The sequence below is a fragment of the Haemaphysalis longicornis genome, unplaced genomic scaffold, assembly GCF_048455015.1.
Source record: "Haemaphysalis longicornis isolate Haplotype H1 unplaced genomic scaffold, Haemaphysalis longicornis Haplotype H1 scaffold_7, whole genome shotgun sequence".
Classification (NCBI taxonomy): Eukaryota; Metazoa; Arthropoda; class Arachnida; order Ixodida; family Ixodidae; genus Haemaphysalis; species Haemaphysalis longicornis.
Genome location: NW_027526422.1, coordinates 106,531,496 through 106,556,118, shown reverse-complemented (window position 1 = coordinate 106,556,118; position 24,623 = coordinate 106,531,496). Strand labels below are relative to the sequence as shown.

General features: G+C 44.3%; 1 protein-coding gene across 1 annotated transcript; it reads left to right on the top strand.

The window, feature by feature from the left end:
• Window positions 1–778: 778 nt before the first annotated feature.
• Window positions 779–24,254, top strand: LOC144146781 (uncharacterized). Its single transcript, XM_077678710.1, has 13 exons — window positions 779–937; window positions 2,825–2,913; window positions 5,277–5,363; window positions 7,823–7,964; window positions 9,416–9,471; window positions 10,410–10,499; window positions 13,633–13,726; window positions 14,751–14,809; window positions 15,712–15,801; window positions 16,183–16,465; window positions 17,466–17,509; window positions 19,858–19,947; window positions 21,309–24,254. Exons 1-13 carry the CDS (start codon window positions 871–873, stop codon window positions 23,988–23,990), a joined length of 3,873 nt encoding a protein of 1,290 aa, XP_077534836.1. The 5' UTR covers window positions 779–870; the 3' UTR covers window positions 23,991–24,254.
• Window positions 24,255–24,623: the final 369 nt, after the last annotated feature.

The following is a 24,623-nucleotide window of genomic DNA, read 5'->3' as shown; positions in this document are numbered from 1 at the left end:
ATAACACGTCACTGTGGCGCGCAATTTGAAAGTTTTTAAATAATTTTTGCTTTTTTTCGTTAAAAACATCTTTTGTGGCTGTAATGGAGCAGAGTGAGATACTGAATCCTAGTTCTTTCAAATTAAACGAAGTTGTATTTTCTCTTCATGGCTCCTTTCAGCGCACGTGCAAAACCACTAAGGTGAAGTTCATGGTCTATTGCTAATAAAACCAACGAGGCTGACCGCCAACCTACAAGTGGCCCCGCGAAGCGGTACCTGCAGTGAATAGCGATAAGTGATACGGTTACGGCTGAGCTCCCAACCTAAATTCCTCATTATTGCATGTGTTGCGGAAACGTAGGTAAAATTAACGGGGAACATGATAAGATCGTTGAATTTTAGCGTTGCTGTATCATCACTTTGCACACTCTACCAGTGAATGCCATTTATATTTAACAGTGTATGATGGCCGGCCTTCGCGCGACCCCGAAGTTTAGGCCGGATGTCTATAAACGGCAGTTTTAAGATGCTAGGACGGCGAGGTGGCAGGCGAGACGTCACGTACGACGTAGTTCAGAGGTGGAAGGCGGTTGAGAAAGGGTAGTACACGGGACGGTAGTCAAGATACACGCGTCCTTTCCAGTATGCCGTCGCCTGAAAACAAGCCCCGAAATAAATGACGTCCGATAAGGGCCGACAGTGGTTCCGGCACAGTCAGCAGGACGAGATAACAGCCAACTATCTTGACGTCACGGTTATTGCAAGCTATGACGCGCAGTGCGGGCGGTCTTCTGGGCAGTATAAAGACTCAGAGAGCTCCAGAAGGGTGTCGAGGTACCTCAAGGATAACATCGCGGCGCTGTGCCGCTCGATCGACCCGACCTGAAGATGACGAGAGCGGTTCTTGCAGCGTGTCTTCTGACAGTTGTCATCTGCCTGCCAGCCGCCTCGGAAGGTGCGTGAAACTGGACAAAAACTATTTTAAGTCCTTGTTATTCTTCTACGTGTTCTTCTGTTGGCTGAGAAACCCGCAAACGTATATTGTTTTCGTAGAAGGCTCTACGACAGAGCCCTGGGGGTGCGTTACCATGCTTGTAGCATGGAGAAGGAGAGCAGCGTTTTTCGAAGTACACAAAAATAAGTAATTAATACATAACTTTAAAATCAACGTAGATTGAGGCAACAATTATGGGGAACATTTCATACTAATGCAACAATGCAGAAGTTTTATGCAGAAGCTTCAATTTTCTTGAGTGTACTATGTTGTACGTAATACGGGCCGCTGCGTACCGCCGTTCTGAAGGTTCAAAGAGAATAAGTTAAAACTAAATCCTGTGACATGAACGTTAGACGTATAGGAAAACCTGATAAATCTTGTTTTTGACCGCAATGCTTGATTACGCGCTATACTTGAGATGTAAGTGGCGTTTGCACCCTTGCCGCTTGTGTTCTTGCACTGGACATGTTACCTGCCAGCATGCCATTGTTGCAGGTTACGACTAAGGTGTTTTACGGGTATCAGGATTGAATGTGAATATTGGTGACGGCTGCATTGTTGCAGGTTAAGACTAAGGTGTTTTACTGGTATCAGGATTGAATGTGAATATTGGTGGCGGCTGCATTTATAGACACTTCGGATTAAAAATTAACAAAAAGAAATTTAGAATAATGAAGGCTGAGGAACGACGATAGTTAATGAAATTAAACGTACCCATTTTTCCAACGCGCGGTGAGGTATAGGGCAAAATTAGGTTATGACTCAGTATTTGAAGTTTCAATGTAGATATTTACATAGTAAGCGATCACCGTAGAATTTCATAGAGAGAGAAACTTCAGTGCACACGCAGAACCAGATTTCAAGAAAGAATCCCCACGTTTGAAAGGCACGAAGTATTCAAAATAGAAATGCTTGCTCCCCCTCTGAGCTGCGTTTAATATTTTTAGAGTCATGTGTCTCTTCGATTAGTGGTATATCGAATGGAGGTCTTGGTATACTGACGACCACTACTTTTAGATCCCAAAGGTATGGCAAACTTGTGGCGTCATCAGCTGGCCTAGCACCTTTCTTTCGTTCGTGCAGGAACTTTCCGTTAGCCTTAAAACATCTGCCCTGGTTATCCCTACCACGCCAATATGCCAGATGGAGCCAATATTGATTTTTTTAGCAGCGCCTGCGGATCGTAGGTCGGCGGCATCACGTTGTAACACAGTCGTTTTGCCTGCGGTTGCGCGATCAGATTCTACTGAAGATGAACTGATTCATTGATTGATTGATTGATTGATTGATTGATTGATTGATTGATTGATTGATTGATTGATTGATTGTAGGATTTAAGGCGGCGACGCAACGCAGGCGATGAGGGGCGCCGTAGTGGAGGGCTCCGGATTAATTTTGACCACCTGCGTATCTTTAACGTGCGCCGAAATCTCGTACACACGGGCGTTTTTGCTTTTCGCCTCCATCAGAAAAGCAGCCGCCGCCTGAAGACGAATGCTTAAGAGCATTTTTCGCCTACGAAGGTAGTTATTGATATTTCAACCATAGTAATAATGGCAAATAGAAGCTTTTGGAGAGCTAGAACTTTATATGTTTTTTATTCAAATAGAAGCTTTTGGAGAGCTGTAAGTATTTGAAGGAATTTATGCCAAGTAAGACCTCTTTGACAGGCATAAGGCATAAACGAAAGGGTATGCAAATTGATGGTGAGGGAAGGACGGGGACACATAAAAAAATAAGAAGGGCAAAGGTGAGATGGTCATCCGAGAGGCGATGAGAAGGCTTGCTCTAAAAATGCTGCGAGAACCGACAAGCATTAACTGTATTTTTGCGTGTGTTTTTCAGGGCAACAGTACTGGGGCGGGAACCCATGGCGGCAATATTGGCAGCCGTCAAGGAACCCAAACTGCGAACGAGCCTACCCAGTGAAACAGGTAAGGCCCTGCTTTTACGTCTTTCAACCTTCTCCCGATACCTGGGTTTAGTTCTCCATTTAAATATTATAGCTCACAAAAGTGGAGTATACCTGTATCGTAAAACATTACGCCATTTCTTGGTCCTTCTCTTATCGACCCATGCGCATTCCGTATTTACCCAGCATTTCCAGGAACCTCAAGGCTGAGTGAACAGGTAGAACTTCTGATGAATATTAAAACGATATAAAATAGGACCTATGGCGCGCGTAGTTAGTTCTCGAATGAGAGAGTGATTCCTCCCAATACGCAGAATTGAGGCTGAAATTGAGCGGGTAGCCGGTTTCTGAAATGTTGTAATACTATTGGGAGGTTTATGGAAGGAAGAAGAAATGAACAGCTGGCGTCGGCAGCGAAGTCCACAAATGATTTCCTGAGTTTTTTTTTACGGATCAAAAACACATGTCTAAGTTTTTCATGAAAGAAGTAAAATATACTGCACAAAATGTTTCCTTTAAAGAAGAAAAGTCTTCCTATTAAGTTAAGGATAATGTGTGAAGGGTAAAAGGAAGTTAGGCACAAAAAGAGGGGGGGGGGGGGCAGTAGGCAACCTATAGCACGCTGAAATATGAATTCAAGAGGCGAAAAAGTTGAGCGAAGCTCAATGAGTTCCAAAAATGCGGCGACTCCTATAACCGAGGAGTTCAGCTGGCCAGTGGGGCGCTTAATAATGGATTCAAGACGATGAAAATTTGTGAGAAGCCAAATGAGTTATAAACGTGCAGCAACTCTAATAACCGAAGCCTTCAGCCGGTCAGAAATGTCATTTAAATAACCGACGCATGCGCAAAGGTCTCCTTTACCGCTGCCGTGGCTCAGTGAATATCACATTGTGCCTGTGAGCCTAACGACGCGAGTTGGATAACGGCCGCGGTGACTGCTTTTCTTAAGGAGGCAAAAAGCGAAAACGCCCGTGTGTTCCAAATTTTGGCGCACGCTAAAGCTCCTCAGGTACTCATTACACCCCTAAAGGTTATGTTCACGTGCAACTACAGAAGCATAGCAAACCAGTTTCTCGTGTAAACGGCAGGATTCGCTAGGAAGTTGCCGTGAAGTAACTGGGCGTACACGCTTGCTCTCCCTCCATCACTACTGGCCTATAGCTCTTTTCAATGCACTTCTGTAGCAGCCTGGTTTCTGGGGCTGATGGGTTAAGCGTCTGCACAATCGACTTTTTCATTTTTATTTATTGTTACTGAGAACCACATTTTCGTACCAATGATAACCTAGACAGCGCATGTGACACTGATAGAAAATAGCTGCGAGAGCTCGTTAATCATTCTCCTGTGTTTGTACAAGGACTGAGAAAGTGCTTTCAGGGTGTCGCGCAGGAGATAGATACGGAACACTTATAGATAAGATTTTAGCCGCATGAGTCCCTCCAACGGTGTTTCCCCAGTTGGCAAACCGTTTCAGCGACGGCACAGGAGTTGTACTTTTTTTGTTCATTACAAGCTCGTGAAAGCGCAGAGAAAAATATTGGTCAGCAGCCTCGCAAAAGTAGATGAGCTCTTTTCCTCCATTGCAGCGTTTCTCGGCAAAAGCATTCGCGTAGAGAAATATTTTTGTTTTTCTTCTTCATAACAAATATCTCATACTCGTCTTATATGACACGAACTTTGCAATTATAGAACGAGTTCCTGACGCTATAAGATCTGCACGCAGATGCGGTGTAGAAAGATCCCAGACGGGAATTTTATCTTAAGATGGCGAGAAACAGGGTCGCAAATGTGGGCATCTGGCGCATCCCACGAATCACGTGGGCTGCCAGGAATTACATCAAGAATTAGGTTGCCGCCCCACCACAGATCTCCATGAGCAAGTTACAAATGTGTGAATAAACAAAATGTCAATTAACATTCATTACTGAGTGATAATAGTCGTTTTACATCGATGCTAAATTATAATTATGAATCCGACGAAATATTGCCCCCCTTTCGGAGTTACATCAGCGATGATGATAACAGTCCGAATAAGGTGAACCGTGGACACTAGGGAACGCAGTAATGTGCACGGAGAAACGATATATATAGAACGTAAATGACTCTGCACATAACTCCATAATTTCGACCACGACGTCTGTCCCTCCGGTTGCGCAGGCAGTATGGGCGATGTGTGGAGACTTCCCCTAAATTCTCACAAACCAATCTGATAGCGTATAAATGCGGAAAAGATAGGTCCGAACACCTCTGGGGAATGTTGGAGGTCCCACCAAGAAAAAAACACTGCTACGAAGCTATAGTCAGCTAACTGAGGCAAACCCTCTTTTAATTGAGCTGCTGGGTGTGTCAAATATTTAATCTTCTTTTGCATTCCTCTTGCAGACCAACGGCTACGCCCACGCTTGTAGATACGTGTGCGTGGGGCTCCCAGTTAGATACAACTTTGAAGAGGACGGTACACCTTGCTATGTAAGTAGCTGACTTATTTCTTGTTGTCATTTGGCTCATCATCGGCTGAAGGTTGCAGGAAGATACCAGGAAGCATTTACATTTCAGCATACCCAACATTTTCAGTTCCTGTGTTGCACTTGGAAGAACGCTGACTACGTGCAGAGAAGTATCAGATCAGCAGTATTAGGTGCAATTACAGAAAGTGAGCTTATGCGCAGGAATATAAAAAAGCGGCGGAGTGGCTAAGCTGCGCAAGATTATGAAAAGTAAAGCAGCAGAGACAGAAAAAAAGAGGAACAGTCGGTGAACACGCACGTTTTATTTGTAGCATTGCATACAAAATCCCCAAACTGGTTTTGCGGGTGCCACGTTGGGTCCAAGACATACATTTTGAATAGCAACCTTTGCGGTGCTGCAACACAAAAGTAAAACCACGAGTGCTAACAACCATTAGGCTAAGAGCTATCACTAAAACAAAATAATGGCGGCTCATAAGGTCGAAACCCTTCCAGAAGAGCCTAGAAAAGCCTAAATTATCTCCAGTGGCATTCTCTTATAGAGATGACATTTCAATAGTTTTGTGTCATCGTAGTTCGATGTCGAGACTTCACCACCAATTTAGGAACCAAGTAAACAGTGTGATCAATTAATTTCGGAGCCATGTGGTTGCCCCATGACGCCTTATTCTAAACCAGGAATGTTACAAACCGATTGAGCGGCATAATTGTCACTCTCGTACAGGAGGCCCACGGTAATGCCTAAAGGGACCATAACGACAAAATTCAATTTTGCTTCATTCGAAATATTACCTTTCTAGAATAACACTTGCACGACGTTTAACTCTAAATTGACTAAAATGAGCTGTATAATAAGGAAAACAGATAGTAAGCATGCGACAGCCTAGCCACTTTTCCGCACTTGAATCATGAAGTATGATGGGCAGCTTGTTGCGATTGGCTGAGGCCGGCAAAAACCAACGCAAATTAAACAGGGTGTATCAGGTTGCAGAAAGAGCTATTTGGAGTAATCATGTTGGAGTAAGTAATGCCATTTACGTACGGGAACGTCACAATTGAAGCAGTAGTGCGCACGGTGTGCACACTGCTGGCCGACGCTGCCCATATATTGAGCGCGTTGGACTTGACTGGCACCACACTGGCCAACTGGCATAAGCTCCACGGTTACTTACATGACTCTTCCTCTTGAGTCACACAATATTTCACGACGGATAACTATCAATTGTAACAGTAAATCAGGTAGAAGTCTGGTCAGAAAAAAAACCGTGAGCGGACAGCGCCCTTAGAGCGGTACCGTTACGCCATCTGGAAGGTAGACGGTAAGCAGGCTAACAAAACATACGCTTTTGCCGTAGGCGGCAGCCTTAGTCAACAGACTAACTTTTGTTTTATATACTTGCCCTAGACACGTCATTGCCGACGTCATAAAAAACGGTGCAGACGGATAATTAAAAGTTTGGCCCAAATTGTTTAATTCCTCGGTGAATAAAGCTTCGTGTACTACAATACTGTACTAGGGCAGCATAAAGTATAAAAGTATACTAGGGCAGTATAAAACACCAAATGTTTCGAAGAAAACAAACTTGCATCTTCTCTTTTTGGCTGCTATAAAACGTGCTCGCTCGCTTCTTCGCTCGCTCTGGCTCGCTCTGGCGCTTGCATTTCGTGATGGCACTCAAGAAGGGATATATTCAGTGACCCATTTTCGCACTCAGTATTGTCAATTGTGTTTTCTTGAACACCGTAATCGTTTTCGCGAACTCTCTTCGTGCATTATACCGGCCAGGCTGTTTTGTACCTGCCAGAGTGCGCAGAAGAGTGAAGTGTGAAAAAGGGCGGTTGACGCAACGCTGCAGAAGCATGCTTCTGGAATTCAGCGGTTCCCGATGGCGCAAGGAACTATATTTATTTGTTTTTTTGTTCATTTACTTTTAATGACGAATTGTTGAAGCGCTGTGCCCGCCAAACGTGTTTCACCGAACGGCTAATCCCTACTTGTGCGTTTGACAGTGAACGACAACTATGATCTGCTAAGCGCGACCCCGCGACACGTGTCGAATTCTCGCTGGCTCAACGTCAACTGCTTGTATCTCTATGCCTCTCCAACGTATTCAGTTTTCCTACCACTAAAGCCGCTTAAAATTAATTTATTATTAGTGCAATTTCTGATTGGAGTTTTAGCCTCTGGGTTAAAATGCATAGAAAATATGTATATGCAATGCAGGTGTATGACTTCAGTTTTTTCGGGGGATACAATAAGATTTTTACAACGATTGAGTGGAAAGCGGAATAATGGGTGATTTTTTATAAATCACAATTAAATTCTGGCTCCAATAAACCTTTAAAAATTTACGTTACTTACAGACACTGACCTACAGCGTGCAAGTTCTCACAGAGCTTGAATATTAATCTCAGACGCACAATTGAAAGTTTCTGGTTCGCTTCTTTCCCAAATGCCAGGCGGACCGGTGGCAACCGGGAACCTGCTACGCCGGTCGATGCCGAAGGGCCTGGTGGGCACCAGCTCCGGTGACGGCCGCGCGTGTTGCGTCAACGGCGGCACCCGCAACAACTTCACAAGCACAACCTACGGGCAGCGAAGGTACGGTTTCAACTCTCCGCGCCGCCGAGCTCGGTAAAAAAAACTACAGCCGCTGACAACAATAAAAAAATACTCTTCCGCGGGATGTTTACGTAAGGGGCCGAGCGGAGAAGTTCCTTCCTCTAAACAAAATACATCTATTCTGGGAAGGACATATGCTAGAACCTAGCTAAAAGGGGCATAAAAACGCGAAGTTTCTATTTACTCTTCCAAAGAGAAGGATGATCACATCAACTCGTTCTGAAGCAAGCATTCAGATATTTCCGGCGCCATGTAATACCAGAACTATGTTGATATAGAAATGTATCATATCCCGACGTTTAGGGCATGATAAGATCCCTGGCTGGCCTGACATCATCCGTACCCCCCAACAACAGCGGACGGCATCGGCCAGGTGTAGCTTCAGCGGGAAAAAAAGGACCACTTACACCTGATATTGTACAATACCTGCAAGGCTAGTATAGTACATGTACATACCACATTACAAACATACAGTCCTTCTGAACTGAATGATAGCAGAAAACCAGATGTATTAATAAATACAAACACGCTGGCTGGGATCTACTAGGCACATGCGGCTCTCCTCACCTTTATTCAAAGCGCAACGGGAACTGCACTGGATATTTGTTCTGTTTATGGCACAATGATAATTAAATTGAGATGTACGTATTCACTCATCTGCATTTCGGCATACATATTGACGTCAAACAAATATGTATACTTCTTAACAAGTCGTTCTGGTCGCACCTACTAATTTAACCGTTTCATGCGGTATATCTGATAATACCACCTTCTCTCCGCGGTGCAAAGTAGCTGAGCTGTTGTTCTGCTGATCACGACCACCGAGGTTTGATTAAGGCCACGGCGGCCTCTTTGTTATGAACACTCCCCGGTGCCAAGACTGCAGCCCCGGTTAAAAACACCCATAAAACCGCAGCCCTCCAATACGCCACCACTTATAACCGAGGAGCAGCGTTCACACGTAAAACCTAAACTTTCAAAAAGACGGTGGAGAAGTTTCTTTCCCGACAGGATACCAGCCGCGTCAAGCAGAGCATTTTACTCTGCACGCGCACCAATTTCATGCCCGTAGATGCCCTGGGATGACTTGCGCTGTGTACAGTTCACCGTAAGGACGCTTCCCACGAACGTACAGACGTTGAAATGCGCCCTCGCTCACTAAACTTAAGAAAACAGCGTGTTAAAGACGTGCTTTCGGCAAAGCGCGACAAGTGTAAGATGGAGACGAAAAGCGCGGAAGAGCCCGTGTAGTTCCTCTTTTGCGCTGTCACCGCACGGACACAACAAACATTTGGTTGTCATACTATATACTAGAGTGTCTGGTAACAGATCTCCCAGTCTAGGACGAAAAGTCAATAATCTTCTGCGAGAAGAAGGTTGGGAATTATGTTTTGTGGTTCTCAGTACTTGCATTACCTTGTTCCTTTCAGGTGAAAAGCGGCCAGCGCAAACCGTAGAAGGACAACGTTGCCCCCGAGCCTATCCGGTGAGCTCTATCTCTTACAAGTGAAAAGCAAGCAAAAGACAATTACGGCGTAAGGCATGCAACAAGAAAGATACGGAAATAGCCTAACTTCGTTGACTGCGTGGATGTCGGAGTTACCACAAATTCAACTTCCAGCGTCTGTGGGAAGTGGGGATTCACGATAATTACTTTCAGGCTATTTCAAATCAGATGACTGCGATAAAAACGGATGAAATTGTCACATAATTTGGCACAAAAGGGCTCAGTATGAAAAATAGAAAAAGTCGCTTGCAAACATTGTTGCCGTATTCGCGAGCAGCACTTTGGAGGAGGCGACCACCTCTATCAAACTTCAAATGACTCAACAGGAATATATGATTTGTAGCATAAGAAGGTAGTGATGTCTTATACAAGTTGGATACTGTGGAACATTTGATGAACATTTTAAAAGACGAAATAATATTTGTTTTAATGTAATGGTGACTCAATCAAAGGCCCACTACCGCAATATACGCAGTAGCACAACCTCCAAGAATTCTTAAGTGATATCATAATGCAATTGATGTTTTTGTGAAGCCGGTGAAGTTTACCCCAATAACCCTGTTGGGCGCATACGTGAGCGACTTTATTAACATTAATTCTGGTACTAATGGAGGGTAGTTATGTTCCTCCTCAAAGATGGAATTCTTTGTAAAATGCACACCGTATGCGTTCAACCAACCTTAAAATTCGTTCTAACTAAACTATCGTGTGGGAACACTGGCAAGAATGTTTAAAATATGTGGCGATTTGTTGTCAACAACCTAAATCCAATTTGACCTGCATACCACCTTGCTCAGTGGTGTACTGAGTGCTGTAGTGTGTTCGACAGGAAGGGTGATCGCTTCCATCAAGCTCAAGTGCTATTGTGACAGACCCTTGAAAGCTTCTTTGCTTATGCTGGATCATTCAACCTACAGGCGACGAGCGTGAGGAGGACCTGCCGGTACTTGTGCCAGGGCTGGCCTCTTAGGCACGAGAACGAGGTCGATGGAACACCCTGCGAACTCGTACGTATGATGGCGAAGACCTTTGTTGTTTGGCTTGTTGAATTAAGCGAATATCCTTGTCACAACACAATCCACTTCTGATAGTTGAAACAGGTGAAAGTCTTTATAATGCACCAACCACACTTGCTAGCTCAACGTGGAAAAAAACGAGAAACTACTTAATACTCTCTCCGCACTTGATCATGAAAATAACACAACAGGAATATATATAGTATATATATACAACATCAAACTCTGAAATCAACCTAGTGACATTAACTAATAATTAACAAGCAATTATTCTTTTGGTCTTAAAGCACCCCAAATAGTGCTTCCGGAAAACAAATCTAAAGGAAAGGAGAACTATGGGCATTCTGATGATACAAGAAAATTTCGTTTTGCTACCTAACAAGTAAAATAAATCATAATTGGCGTGCTCAGATCTGTCAGTAAAATATTTTGCTTGAACCAACACGGTAAAAACATTGAATATGTGCATGAATACGGACAAAAAATACTCTGCTCAATGCATACTGAGAAAATAATCGAAAGTTTGGATTTTATGCTTATTGAAGTGTAAATTGGTGAGGTTCAAAATTAAGCGAGATTATTTCACTTCGAGTAACTAGCATTTGCGAAATGGTTATTAACTAACCACAAATACCCTCCTAAACATTGTATCGGTATCATAAAGCTCTCAAAACACCGCTTCAGCACATGTAACATTTAAAGGCATAGGCACCATTGCAACATTCACCAATCTACTTCCAGTCTCGGCGTTCATCCATTCAAGAAAACACACATGCCTTGGCTTGGGCATTCGCTTTTTGAAGTCAGCCTCACGAGTACCGTGGGTGCAGCGTTCACATCGCAGAAATGATGGTGGGCACTCCAAATAAACTTCCTAAGGGGAAGAACAGTAGTGTTTGCAGAGATCCAAGCGGTGAGGTCCGATACTACTTGTAGGGATACAGGTCGTTTAAGTACTTCGCCTATTTAGTACGTTGGTAGAGGGAATTAATGGCTGCGTATCTGCTCCTTTCGTTGCAAATGTCGGACGAAAGCCGATAGTCTACTGCCGCTGCTGCCATGTAAACGCCTCCCTTCTCTTTCCCGCTCACCTCTCATGCTGTTCTTCTCCCGTCTGGTTCCTCCCAGGATAACACGCCACAGGTTTGCTCAAGCCACTTATTTAACACGTTCTACTGCTCCAGGCAGGGTGCCTCGATGCCAACACGGCCGTACGGCGGAGACCTGCGTGATTCGACGCACCCTACTACAATGTTTCTAGAACCACGTTGCCCTGCTGCAAATGCATTCTAAGCGGAACGTGGAGCCTATCGATTGGAACCTTTCTTTATTGTTACCGTCTGAATTCTCAAAATTCCACCAGGAGCTGTAGTGGTGCGGACAACAGCAGGCGACGACGCTCTGCACTCGATTTAGTATTTCATTTGTATAGCATAAACCAAGCATCCATGTTTTTGTTAATGCGGAAACACTGCAAATATCACTTATGTATTGATTTTCTGCCTCACATTTGCGTTATGTTATGTTCTTATCCAAGATGTTGACAAGTATGAAGATTACCCCCGGACTTATATGTTTAGATTTGGCTGTGGGTATATAAGAATATTGCGCAGAATCAGTTTCACTTTGGCCAAGTGGCTGAAAGGAGTCTCAGACAAACAGCCAAACAGACATACAGACAGACCAAAGTTTCTGCATTTAAGTAGCCCATGAAAGATTATCGCCTTCAAAAACTTCGCGAGAGACAGTGACAAGAGAAGGGAAATAGACCTTTTGGTCCTGGCAGGAGACACTAAACATGCAATGGCGACCCATCATCGCGATGGCCTGACTGCTCCGTCAGAAGCAAATTGGTCCACCTTTATTTTCACTCTCACGGGTGGATGAAAGGGCGCCTGTGAGCGGCGAGTTCTATTTTCGCGAGTAAACACGCTTATTGGATATTGTGAATGCCGTACAGCTATCGCTATGAAATTTCCCCCTGCAGAACAAAACTGCTATCGGCACTATTCCTGCCAAAACAATTCTCTGGTATTAGTCAAACTTCTTTGAAGTTTGCGGTTTGCCAGAAGTCGACTACAGGAAAGGTTGAAAGTAACAATCGTGCGTTCAGGCAAAAGCAACATATAGGACTCGGCCACAGTTTAACGCAAGTTCATCCAGCAATATATCAGGTTAGAGAGGCATGTATTACAAACTTTTATAGAGGCACCAAATCTGGCTCTTGCGGGTAATGCTGTTTTCATCACTAATGGTGCGGGAAAACTGACTTTGTAGGGGAATATATCTTACTGTGCAGCCCTTCTCAGCTGTACTGTGGTATAACGCTAACCTGACATCAGAAACACTCAAGGTGGCTCTTGCTTCCCAGATTGTGCCAAATGCTTCTGGTGGCGTGGCACGGCGATATTTTGGGGTAGTCGCTTAGTCGAAATGTACAATTGTCGATCAAGCCAAACGTTTTTCTGGCAAGCCCTGACAAAAGTGTCGGACGAGTAGTGCACTAAGCAGGTTATACCAGGAGCGCTGAGAAAAAAAATTGAAGCCGCTTTCTTAATCTAAAGGTGGTTAAAACGCGAAGCTTCCTCTCATGCAAACTGAGTAAAAGTCAATATCTCAAATCCAAACTGCTTTGACCGTGTCGGAGTGGTGCAGTGGGATAACCGTCGGCTTCATAACGCGGGGCGAAGGTTCCATTCCGACCTGGGGAAGCGTTTTTTTTTGGGGACCCTTGATATGCGTTCGCTTATCATCATATTCGTTTTTTAAACCAATTGCGTTAAGTCAGCTTTCCTTCGGTGCATTTTGGTGACGGGACGATCGGAATCGGTGAGGTATACAAACTTCGCTTTAAAAACGTCCTGCTTTGCTGCACTTAAAGGGAGCACCAAACGTGCCCTGGGCGTTCATGTTCTATTATACCCACATGATTACCACTACAGGTGAGGGAAAAGGATGTCTTACTAGACTGTAGTCATGCTCCTAAAGTTTTTAATGAGGAATTAATGCGTAATATGGCTGTTCAAACTAACACCCAATCTGTTCGAACAACCTTGCCTGTATGTGGAACCTTCTGATTGTTTATGACTTCTGTCTTTTAATTTTCCCCTCCTTTACATTTTAGTCTTCATGGCGCCAAGGTTTCTGTTACCTGGGTCATTGCCAGAAGACCGTTCCTGTACCCAAATCTCTGCAAGACGAAGACAACAACGTTGAAGGTAAATAGGCGCGAAATTACGGTGCTTGAATTCGACATATTGCAAATGTAACGGCTGTTGGGTGCAGATTTCGAGTAATGCAGATAACTATAATAAATAGTGACGCAGAAATTGGAGAAATCTAAACAAAACACAAGTAACATAATTGGTATACTGTTATGAAGAAAATCGGGCGTACCCAGTAACAATCGCGGAGAGAACTACTACTTGAGAATTGATCGCTTTGGTGGTAAATTGGCACTGTAGGATAAAGTAGTCCTGTGTAATTCAGCGTATTGTATGTGGTGTTCGGAAACTATCTTATGGCTGTAACAATGGGCAGCTGTGTTTTCGAGAATTATACAGGCTACAGTGGTATAGGCTAGTGCTTCAGCGGTATGCAATACGCCAACTTCACATGCGCCTTGAAGACACGCGTGAGGACTCAGCAAAGTGGGCTTGATGTTGAGTATCATAAAGGCAAAATAACGGCATCTTGGATCAAGATCCCGCAGGACCATTTCGTTTTTATAAGGATGGTTTATTCAATACAGCATCACTTGCAGTTACTCAATGTGCAGCAAATAAAGTGACTTTTAGCTGATTTTAGAGAAAGAGGCTTATTCCACACGTAGATATAGTACATGGCGCTACAAAATAGCCAAGGACTTCCAGGCTCATATTACAAAGAAACCAAATAACAAGCCGCGGAACACAGATGGTTAACTATTGGTTGCAAATTTGCAACACCATGCCAAACTTTTTGGTCCCCAAAATTGATTTTCGAAAATAGGGCCCTTGATTAGATAGATGACAATATTCTTGTGCTTGGGGGCTTTATTATAGTGTTGTGGATGGAGAATTGAAGCTACTTCAGCGTACTATATAAACAATTTCGTTTTAAAATGAATCCCATTGTCAGGACTTCTTTGTAACTAATTACGTTTCCAATGGGCTGCTCTATGAAGGTTTGTGCTCAGCCTTATTATACGTCATTTGGAATAAGTAATAGGTTGTATCGGTTTTTATTCGGCTTCTATTACAGGCAAACAAGGTACATCTGCACGCTTATTGAGATGCCGAAACTACCGGGGCAGGGAAATGGTGAGTCGAATATTCTCCCAACTTTGAAGGGCCGTTCTTGTTTGACCAACAGAGGTTGTTCTCGGGCTTCGGCCACACCCTTCATTCTGGTGTAAATTCCTATAAACCTTTGAAACCTACTCTTCAGCACCCCCATTTGGATAAACATTTAGTGACAAACGATGACACGCGAGCCAGCACCTTTGGCTTCTTCATGAGTAAGCCGTGCGTCCGTTCACTGGGGCGTTTGGAGAGGTTAAGATAGCAGTTAGTGTCACGATAATGTGCGGAGGTGGTGAAACTGGGAGTACTGGCTTAATTTCCAGGGCACTTCTTTTTGACAATATTTAGAGCAATACATAGCCACCACTTATATATTTATTTGCATCACGATGGTTCAGCGTTATTTTACAGGGTTTTATTTTAAGACTTTCTTTCACATTTCAACATAACATTGTTTGTACTGCTGGGGAAACTTTCAAGGTTAGTCCATCTACTCCAGAAGGAAACGCGCATTTTAAATGGGTTTTTACGTAGCTTATTGCATTGTAACCTAGGTGTGGCCATGGTTTCAGATTCTTTCATACAATAATGGCTTGAATAAAAACTGCTACCGCCGGTCTACTTTCGTCTACGTAATACAGACGGTGTTTGACCTTTATTCTACTTAAGGATTCCAGTGAACGCTAATCTGACACGAACTACAGCCTGTATTTATTCGGCCTGGGATTTATTCATTTAAAATTTTCCGGTGAGGCATGTTGCATGCCTAGACTTGTTATTGAAAAGTTGGATTATAACTTATCTCTATAAGAGCGAACCGGTTTATTACCCAATTTAGCAGGTTGCATTTTTGGAGTAGCAGCATGACCACGTTTTTTTAGAGAAAATTGATGGTTTCTAAGAATGATGCAACTCTGCAGGTCGACGGTGCTGTCCGGTCATGCACGTTCGTGTGCAAGAGACGCAAGAATGCGTTCGTAGCCTTGGAAGACAACGGCACTCCATGCTGGGTAAGAAAACCTTCTGCCATCTTTGACTGAACAAACACTGTAATTACAATATGCTTAGAAATACAATAAAAATACAATATACAATAAAAACAATGTGCTGCTCTTGATATGTTAAACTTCAACTTCGTGATAGACATCCATCTGCCGTTACTCCAATGCAATGAAGGGTGTGTTTTATTAGTGAAGTAATTGCGGACGTAAGTGACCGTAACTAAGTGGCTTTCACATAGTTTATGGGCGGGGAGTCTGTGAACTTGAATAATAAAAGTACTTATACTGGAAAACGTCTTCTTATTGCCAATATGTTCACGGGTATCTCGGCATAATTTGTGGTCTGAGTTGTATGACCTTTCTTGTAATGTGATGCATGGATGCTCTCAGGGATGGCAAGGACAACGAGGCTACTGTGATCAAGGCGTGTGCAAGGCTGTCGAGGTTCAAGCACCGACTACCGCCGCTGAGCCTGTTCAGACAGAGGCTTCAGCTACGGAACCTCTCGCTACTCAGCCCGGAAGCAGCACTGCGGACCCTGACACAGATGGAACTACTCAGAGATTGACCACAACTACAGCTACGGGTGCTCCTGTGACAGATCCCGTGACCGCTTCGGAAACTAAAGGAGCAGTGACCGCTGGCCCGGCAACAAGGTCTCCGTGGGTACCAGGTGCGTGTGCTCTATGCTGAACGTCATAGGATTGATATTTTTTTCTTACTGCCAGATGTAGTATATTGCGCTTAATTGTAGAATTGACCGAACAGAAAGAAGCACTACATGTAACAATAGATCCCCTATGCATACTTCTATTGGTGATCCTGATCCACAATACCCGTACCCGCCCTATTTCATGTAGGTTAGTGCGCAAACCCTCAAATGTGTTTATGTATTAAGCATCGACCCGGAAAATTGTAAGTTGTGCGTGAGGTCTACGAAGAAATATGCAAACAGAAAGACAAGTGTACAAAGCACAAGCGTACAAGACAAAACGCGATCCGCGGCCATCAGGTGTGCATATACACATATATTTATAAATAGTGGAAGGCAGTCAAGAAAGCCAAGGAAAGGAAAGGAGAGAATGTGGTAGGTCATTTATTATTAATATAACAGATACAGTTTTTTGACAGAAAGAAAGTTGAGAAAGACATTCCCACCGGGTGGGATCCGAACCCATGACCTACAGAATACTCCAGAATACCTGGTTTCGGATCCCACCCGGCGGGCATGTTTTTCTCCACTTTCGTTCTCTTTTTTAAAAAAAACTTTGTATGATTCATTGATTCTTAATGACCTTCCGCAGTTTCCATTTTGCTTTCCTTGGCTTTCTTGTCTTCCTTCCCTTATTTATGTCCTAATTAAACGAGCCCCTCATTTTCTATTCTGATTCGCTACACACACGCGCACACCCACACACACACACACACACACACACACACACACACACACACACACACACACACACATATCTATATATATATGTGTGGGTGTTTGTGTGTACGCTACATTCCGTATCGTCGTAAATTGGGACGTCATATTGGTACAGTAAGTGTTCTTACATTAGTGCTTGCATACTTGATCTTGTTTATTTACTTTTGCATCGACATTTGTATTTCTGGTGTTGCAGAAGAGAGGTTATTATTTATCCAAGGCATGGTCTCTCTCCTTGCAGGATTTGTTGGAGTCAAGTGCGACAGAGCTTTTCCAGCAAAGACGGTAAGATGACTATTCATTCCCTGAGTAATTTAATGAGAGTTTGCTGCTGGATTAAGGGGCGAAAAAACAGGTGACATTTTGATGGTATCTATGGTAAGATAGTAATGGGGAACTGATTGCGAAAGTGTTTCACGGAAAGAGCTAGTGATAGAATCTTCAAGTATGACTGGCTCCGCAAAAACACCAGTAAGGTGGGTTAAAGCTTTCTGGCAAGAAAGAAACTCAAATATTTTAAAATCATGACAACATTACGCGACTATAGTGTTGCATGTGTGCGTTCTGCTTAATCGCTACGGAAGAGAATGACTCTTCTGAATAAATTTCCGTGGAGGGAATTTTTTGTGTACGCTTCTAACAGAATTTATAAAAGGACGCTAAGGTAATGCTGGAATTCATGGAATTTCTTCAAACACACAAGCGAATGTTTGCGCACACAATAGTTGTAGATTAGTCCAATGATACAACAAACGTGCCTTACGTTTTATGGACCATGTCTAGATGATCAAACTAGGCGTGAGGAATAAGAGTGGGAGGAATGACGACCTGCCCAACGCACGAATCGCAAACGTTTAAAAATGATCCAAAGCTGACAGACGTAAAGCCTGAAGGACCAAACTGAACGACAAGGTTAACGCGTAATGCGAAGACAGTTTTACCAAGATGGGTCAAACAAACGGTAAAATGTAGACCACGAAATGAGCTTCGCACTTTCTTTCCGGCGTGGCGAGTGCCGGCAATGCTAAGAAATGCATTCCTTTCCTTAATAACATACCTACTAAATCTGAAAAAATGTGGAAACCACGAGAAACCGTTCAATAGTCGCTTTACCCTGGTTACGGCGCAACTACGCCTGACTACGTTCATGTGCACTAAACGTTCTTACACTAGGGGTTCGGAAAAAGTGAAACGTAAAAATCTTCCGTCGGTAGTTACCCTGGCATTCACGACTGCTTCAAAGAATACCTGTATGCTATGGTGTTTGTTGTTTTGCAAAGTGTCCCTTCGAAAGGAAATCTGTTTTCTTAAAACTACTAAAAGCTTATCTACTTTGCCCAACACTTTTCGCTTTAATTATCAAAGGGGTAAAAACTTGGCTACTACTTTAGGTTTGAAGGTGTTCAGGGATAGTTTACGATGTAAGAGGTCCTAAAGTAAATTCCGGCTGTGTAAAGTATTCCTGTAAGCATCATTCGAGGGCGAGGGAAAGTGACGGAAAATTGAGTATTTCATGTGAAGTCACCGATGTGTTGTCGACTGTTTCCCCAATATACGTAACATTGCCAGCGAATGACAGTTGTGGATCGCACCGTCGAAATACGGGTCTGTACGAGCTAAATCTGCTAGAATTCTGCACTTTTTAAAGGGTTTCTAGAAATTCAAACTTGTTAATGTGAATTATTGGCGAATCAGCTCTTGTTCTGGAAGGTGTTTTTATTAACAACGCGCAAAGAAGGAAATTTTACGGGACAAGGAAACCAGTGATATAGATTGAAAGCTGTGCCAAACAAAGTATGTTACGTTGCGTAGTGCTCCGTAAATGATTCGTGCATTTATCGGCGTTTTATTGTAAGCCTAGCATGAAAAAAGTACACACACTAATTTAATGATTATGGTAGATATTTAAGCACAACAAAGGTAGGTTTCGTCCTCCTCGTGTACAGACGTGTTGCCCCATCTTAGGCCGTAATTCAGAAATATTTAAAATGGGACTTTAGACCGATTGCGTTCAAACACTTCACGCGATACCTAACGGGGCTGCGAAAATTAAGGCAACAAAACACGGTTATAAGACGCCAAAAACACCACTCTACATAAAAAAGTCAGCAAACTGACTTTAAGCTTCATATCCATTTAGTCTCACTGATGTGATGCGGCATACGTTTCTATATTACCGAAAGAAACGGGTTGTGAGATTTGGCATCACCTGAAAGGTTTAAACAGCATATCTTTTCCTACACCGGGAGTTCTGAACAAGCTGTTGGTACACGTGTTTAAGTTTAATTTCTCTCTGCTTTGTGTAGTTACAGAGAGATTTGGTTTTTAAACATGCAGGAGGCTGATTTTTGTTGAAGTTGAGGAGGTTCTCAGCGTGGTTCATTTTCTGCTCCTTTCTTGAGGAATTATACAGCAGTTCTAATCAAGCTGCGTATTCGCAGTATTTCTCTATGGGGACTCCTGTGTAAGACTCCGTTCTTGTCTGCTTTTTAAACATTTTGTAATGTAGCTTTTGTTAATCTTGGAAAGAATTTCAGAACATTCATTGAACGTTACAACGACTAGAACTGACACCGCATAAGCGCGTTAATTAAAGCGATTCCCATAGTCACAGCTTTATGTGCGCCTCACAGATCAATGGACAAGTCACCAGCTGCCGGTACCTCTGTGAAGGCTACCCCCGACTACGCATTGGGTTCGAAGCAGATGGAACGCCTTGTCTGGTAAGCATAGCGTAGAGCAGTAGTGCAATGTACTACTAAGCAGTTTAATGACCTCAATAGATTATTTCTCGGGTAAATCTGCAGTGGAAAATGTCACTCAAATATATTATCATAAAAACGTATGGATAGGCATCTCATGAAAAGTAGCTGCTGAAAAGTTCGGTTCTGCGGCGCATTTATTAGTGAAACGATGCACCACCCTAAATAAGGCTGATGTGGCGGGTACCCTGGTTAAGCTTAACGTAGTACTCATGCGTGCAGTAAAGTACTTCCCACTTCGTGTGTCACGACATATATGCCTAAAAAATGATGCGAGCATTGAATAGTTCAAATTATTTGCTACAGAGGCTGCTCATACGGACACACTGGTTTAAGAAATGTTAGTTGAGGCTTGACAAAAAGGGCGTGTTAAAAAAAACTCAAATATTTCTCCTGTAATAAGGTCAGTGACGATGTCCTTGGGAAAGCTCTTCTTAACCGGTGTAAGTGAATTTTAAATCTCAGTCGTTGACCCTTGACCCTTTGAACTTGACACTTTTAGCACACCTAATTTATTCACGCTTGGCTTAAGCTCTCGGTAATATAACTAAAAGTTTGTAAGTTGTTCTAGCACTTCCTTACTCTTATCTCGAACACATTTTTTTGTGACCCCCACTTGGCTTCAGATATACACGTACCGTTACTTTGTCCTACCGAAATGATGAAACGTAGGTTCGATGAGGTTACCCAGCTTATTAAAGTATTTGACGACTAGTTTGTTTTTTGCCGCTTTCAGGCCCTTCATTATGTGGCCGCACAGCTCGTATATATTTTTCCAATTGTTGTCTTTATCGGTTTTTTTTTTATTCTCGGCGGCACCGCCAAACGACAGAGAGATATGCTCCTTTACGTTGTGAGAGACGCTCAGAATATGCAACGCCGTGGCGATTCGTCCCGTGGTCGCCGCTGGCAAGAACAGAAAGAAACTGGCCGGATACCACCCACAAGTAGCGTTTTCTTGTCGCATCATCATTGTTATGGTCAAGCTGCTTTGCAGAGAAAGAAACATAGCACAGCACAATGTTGAATTCGTGGTTAGTTTGACCTTAAAAAACTTAAGTCGCAACACGGAAATGAAGGTATCAGAAACAAGGGTAGAGAAGCACTCAGTTCGACAAGCACTCTATTTGTCATTATTGTTTTTTCTTCCGTTTTTCCTTTCTAGTACATTATGCATAGATTTAGTTCGCGTGTGTGGGGTGAACGCCGCAACGATAGACATAGGTTTCCCGCCTCTATAATGCGATATCTCTGACAGTTTGAAGTTGATCACTGGAAAACGCGATCCTGTACTAAATAGCAGATTTCGTATTTTATTTCAGAAAAAGAAGACAACTCCAGGCCTTTGTTCTAGCGGATTTTGTAAACCCCTTCCTCCCACCACTGAGGCGCCTGCAGCAGAGAAAGAAAGCACCGCTGGGGCAGCAACCACAGCAGGCACTTTTACCACCGACGACTTTTCATCAACCACTGTACAATCGACCGCTGGTGAAAATGATGAGACAGAAAGTGCAGCAACACTCCCAGCAGAACCTTCCACGCCTCATGAAGGCGACGACTCTACCGGCACGCCCTCAAGTGTCACCCACGATTTGCTAACGACTGCATCCCAAGACAGCTCCTTGGTTACGGGTGCTACGGCCGCAGACGATACCGATCTCCCAATGGGCACAACTCTGGACGCTGCCGTCAGCACCAAGTCACCAAGCCTACCTGGGTCTACCGAACAAAACGAACAGTTTCCCGAAAAGCCGAGCACATCAAACGATGGCTTAGAGGCTGGAACACCTGAAGGATTCACTGACTTTGACACAGTCGGTGGTACAACCGCGGCCCCTATTGTCGACGTGACTGGCCAACAGCAGGAATCCACCGAATCGACAGATGAGTCCAGAGAGGCGCGTACTGGAACCGACACCGAAAGTGCTGTCACAGATTTACCAGCGCTCAGTACGAGCACGGCAAAGGGAGAGGAGGCCTCACGGGACGAGTTTGCAGAAAGTACGAGTGCTCCTTCTGCAACAGAACATCTAGCTGAAGTATCGACAGATGCCGCAACCACTGAGGAAGGTTCCGGGGCTGAACCATCAACACAAGCAAATGGTGACCTCGAAGTAAGTGGACAAGAAAAGGAGACCCCGACAACCTCTCGAAGCGAGGAAGCGGATGTAGTAGTTGCAGAAACGAAAACCACCGTCTTGGACGTAGCTACTGAAGAAAATATTGCGGGAACAACCCAGAAACCACAGCAGGCATCCGCCACAAGCTCAGCACCAGCGGAATCGGTGCATGAAGACTTGGCCACTGTTTCAACCCAAGCGTTACCGGAAGATACTGGCATTGTCACAGTCGAGGCGATTACGTCACAACATAGCGATTCTCACGTCACCAGTCCAACCTCATCAGAACTATCTTCAGAGCCAGCGGTAAACACGGAACTACCTGACAAAACCGATGCGCCGAAAAGTGCAGACGAGTCACCTGTAACTGAAAACGACGGAGATGGCGCCACTGAGGTTATTGCCACAGACGAAGCAGCCGCGACAGCTACTGCAGGCCAGTTCACAGATGCTGTCGAAGGGCATACCGAAGAAGTCGGTGAGGCATCAACTTCCTCATCGCAGGTTGCTTCCACTGATAGTGCAACTGGAGCGACTGTCGTCACAAATGCCGAGGCGATTGCTACGGACCAGGATGAAAAAAGGAGCGAGGACCAGACAACAGAACAGCACGTTTCAGAACCAATTGGTACGCAAGAGAGCACTGAAGCAAGTTCTGGGCCCAGCGATGTATCTGTCTCGGCTGGTGCAGATCCAGAATCAGTTACAACTGAAGCAGCCAATCAGAAGCAGGACTCCAGAACGGGAGAAACTACATGGACAGTCAGGAGTGAATCAGAGACCGCTAGTGATGTAGTTGTAACTGCACACCCTGTTGTAGATGTGACTAACGAGAACGAACCACTTACTATTGCTGACGCTGTCACAAGTGCTCCTGCCGAAAAAGCAAGTGTTCCTGCCGTTGACACAACTGTAGCTGCCGTCGACGCCACTGTTACTGCCACCGACGCATCTGTTGCTGCCACCGTCGCAAGTGTGGTTGCCGTCGAGGAAACCACGACGCATGCCAATTCAGACAATGATTTTGGCGCCGACGGAACCACAGCGGCAACGACCGGCGCAACCGTTGTCTTTGTCGAGAAGAGCAGCCAAGAGATTGTGAGTGAAGCGGTGACTGAGGAAGCGGCGGAAGTCACCTCGTCGATTCTTCCAGATGCTCCCGAAGAGGAGACAAAGGAGGAAGTGACCACCCACTTTCCGGCGGCTGAAGTCACTGAAGGGGGCGTGGAGAGCACAACCCTTGCAGACGAGCCCGCAACCGTCAAGGTGATCACTACCATCACGCGTAAAGAAATTGTGAGGCCCGTTGATCCGAATGTTGCTGACGCCAATCTTACGTCGGTCGAAACAACGCGCACTACATCCGTAGAGACATTGCCTGCAGCGGAACTGAGCACTGACACTGATGCCAGCCGTCCAGCTGAGGCGGACACCCCACGTTCTGATTCCTCGTCAACCGAAAGCCCTAGCGAAGTATCCACTGGACCAGTGCCAGTTGTTCCAAGTGAGGCCACAGAGAGTTCGCAAAGTGGGGATGAGTCGGCTACCGTAAAAGTCATCACGACAATCACGCGCACAGAAATTGTGAGGCCCGTCGATCCTGACACCACCCAAGACGATGTCATATCGGTTCAGAAGACTAGCAGCTCTTCTGTCGAAACCCTTCCCGTTTCCGCTTCGGATAGCCCAACCACCATTGATAGTGTGGCAGAAGTCGACGCCACTTCGGCCGACGAAAGCGCACCTGCAACAACCGAGGAAGCAGCGGCTGTTAGCAGTGGACCCCACATAATCATTACGGACTTTGTGCAGAAGACAGCAGTATCTTCAAAGGAGCCAGTGACAGTGCCCACCGCTGAGGACCAGACAGCAGCCTCGACTTAAGTTTTCGTGTCGTGATTAGGAACATTGATTATTAGTGCACTTCCATAATCTCATTGAGAAAAACTAGATGCTTTGTCGGACTTAACTCGGTTACGGGACATAGCACAGAATATGAGAGCTGTGAATACGATGTGGACGCGTGGGAAGTATTCCTATGTAGTAATTTAAAGAATTAACGGTTTGACAGCACTGTTTTCCGCGTGTTGTGATTGTTTCCAAGCGCCCTGATTAGAAAAAAATAAAGGTGAGACAACGAAAATCAGATTACTTTTTTTTTGTCTGTTTTATGGTACGGGATGGGGGAATTGGGAACCTGTGCATTCTTGCCGGACACCATGATGTATGGACCATTTGGCTATGCCCTGGTACGCATAGCATAGGCAAACAAATACCCACAAGGGCATGACAAATGCCCGAAAGAAGATCTAATAAAAAAATATCAATCAATAACAAGCACACTCTGAAAGACCTTCGCCCAGAACTGAAACAACAAAAAAATATATCCGGTGATATTAAGCAGGCAAAGGTTGCTCCCATTTTAAAAGCAGGACACAAGCTTTCTGTGGTAAAAGCCTCTGAAAGCAGTAAGCAGTAAGGACCACTGAAACAATCTTGGTTAGCGGTAGAAGTAGC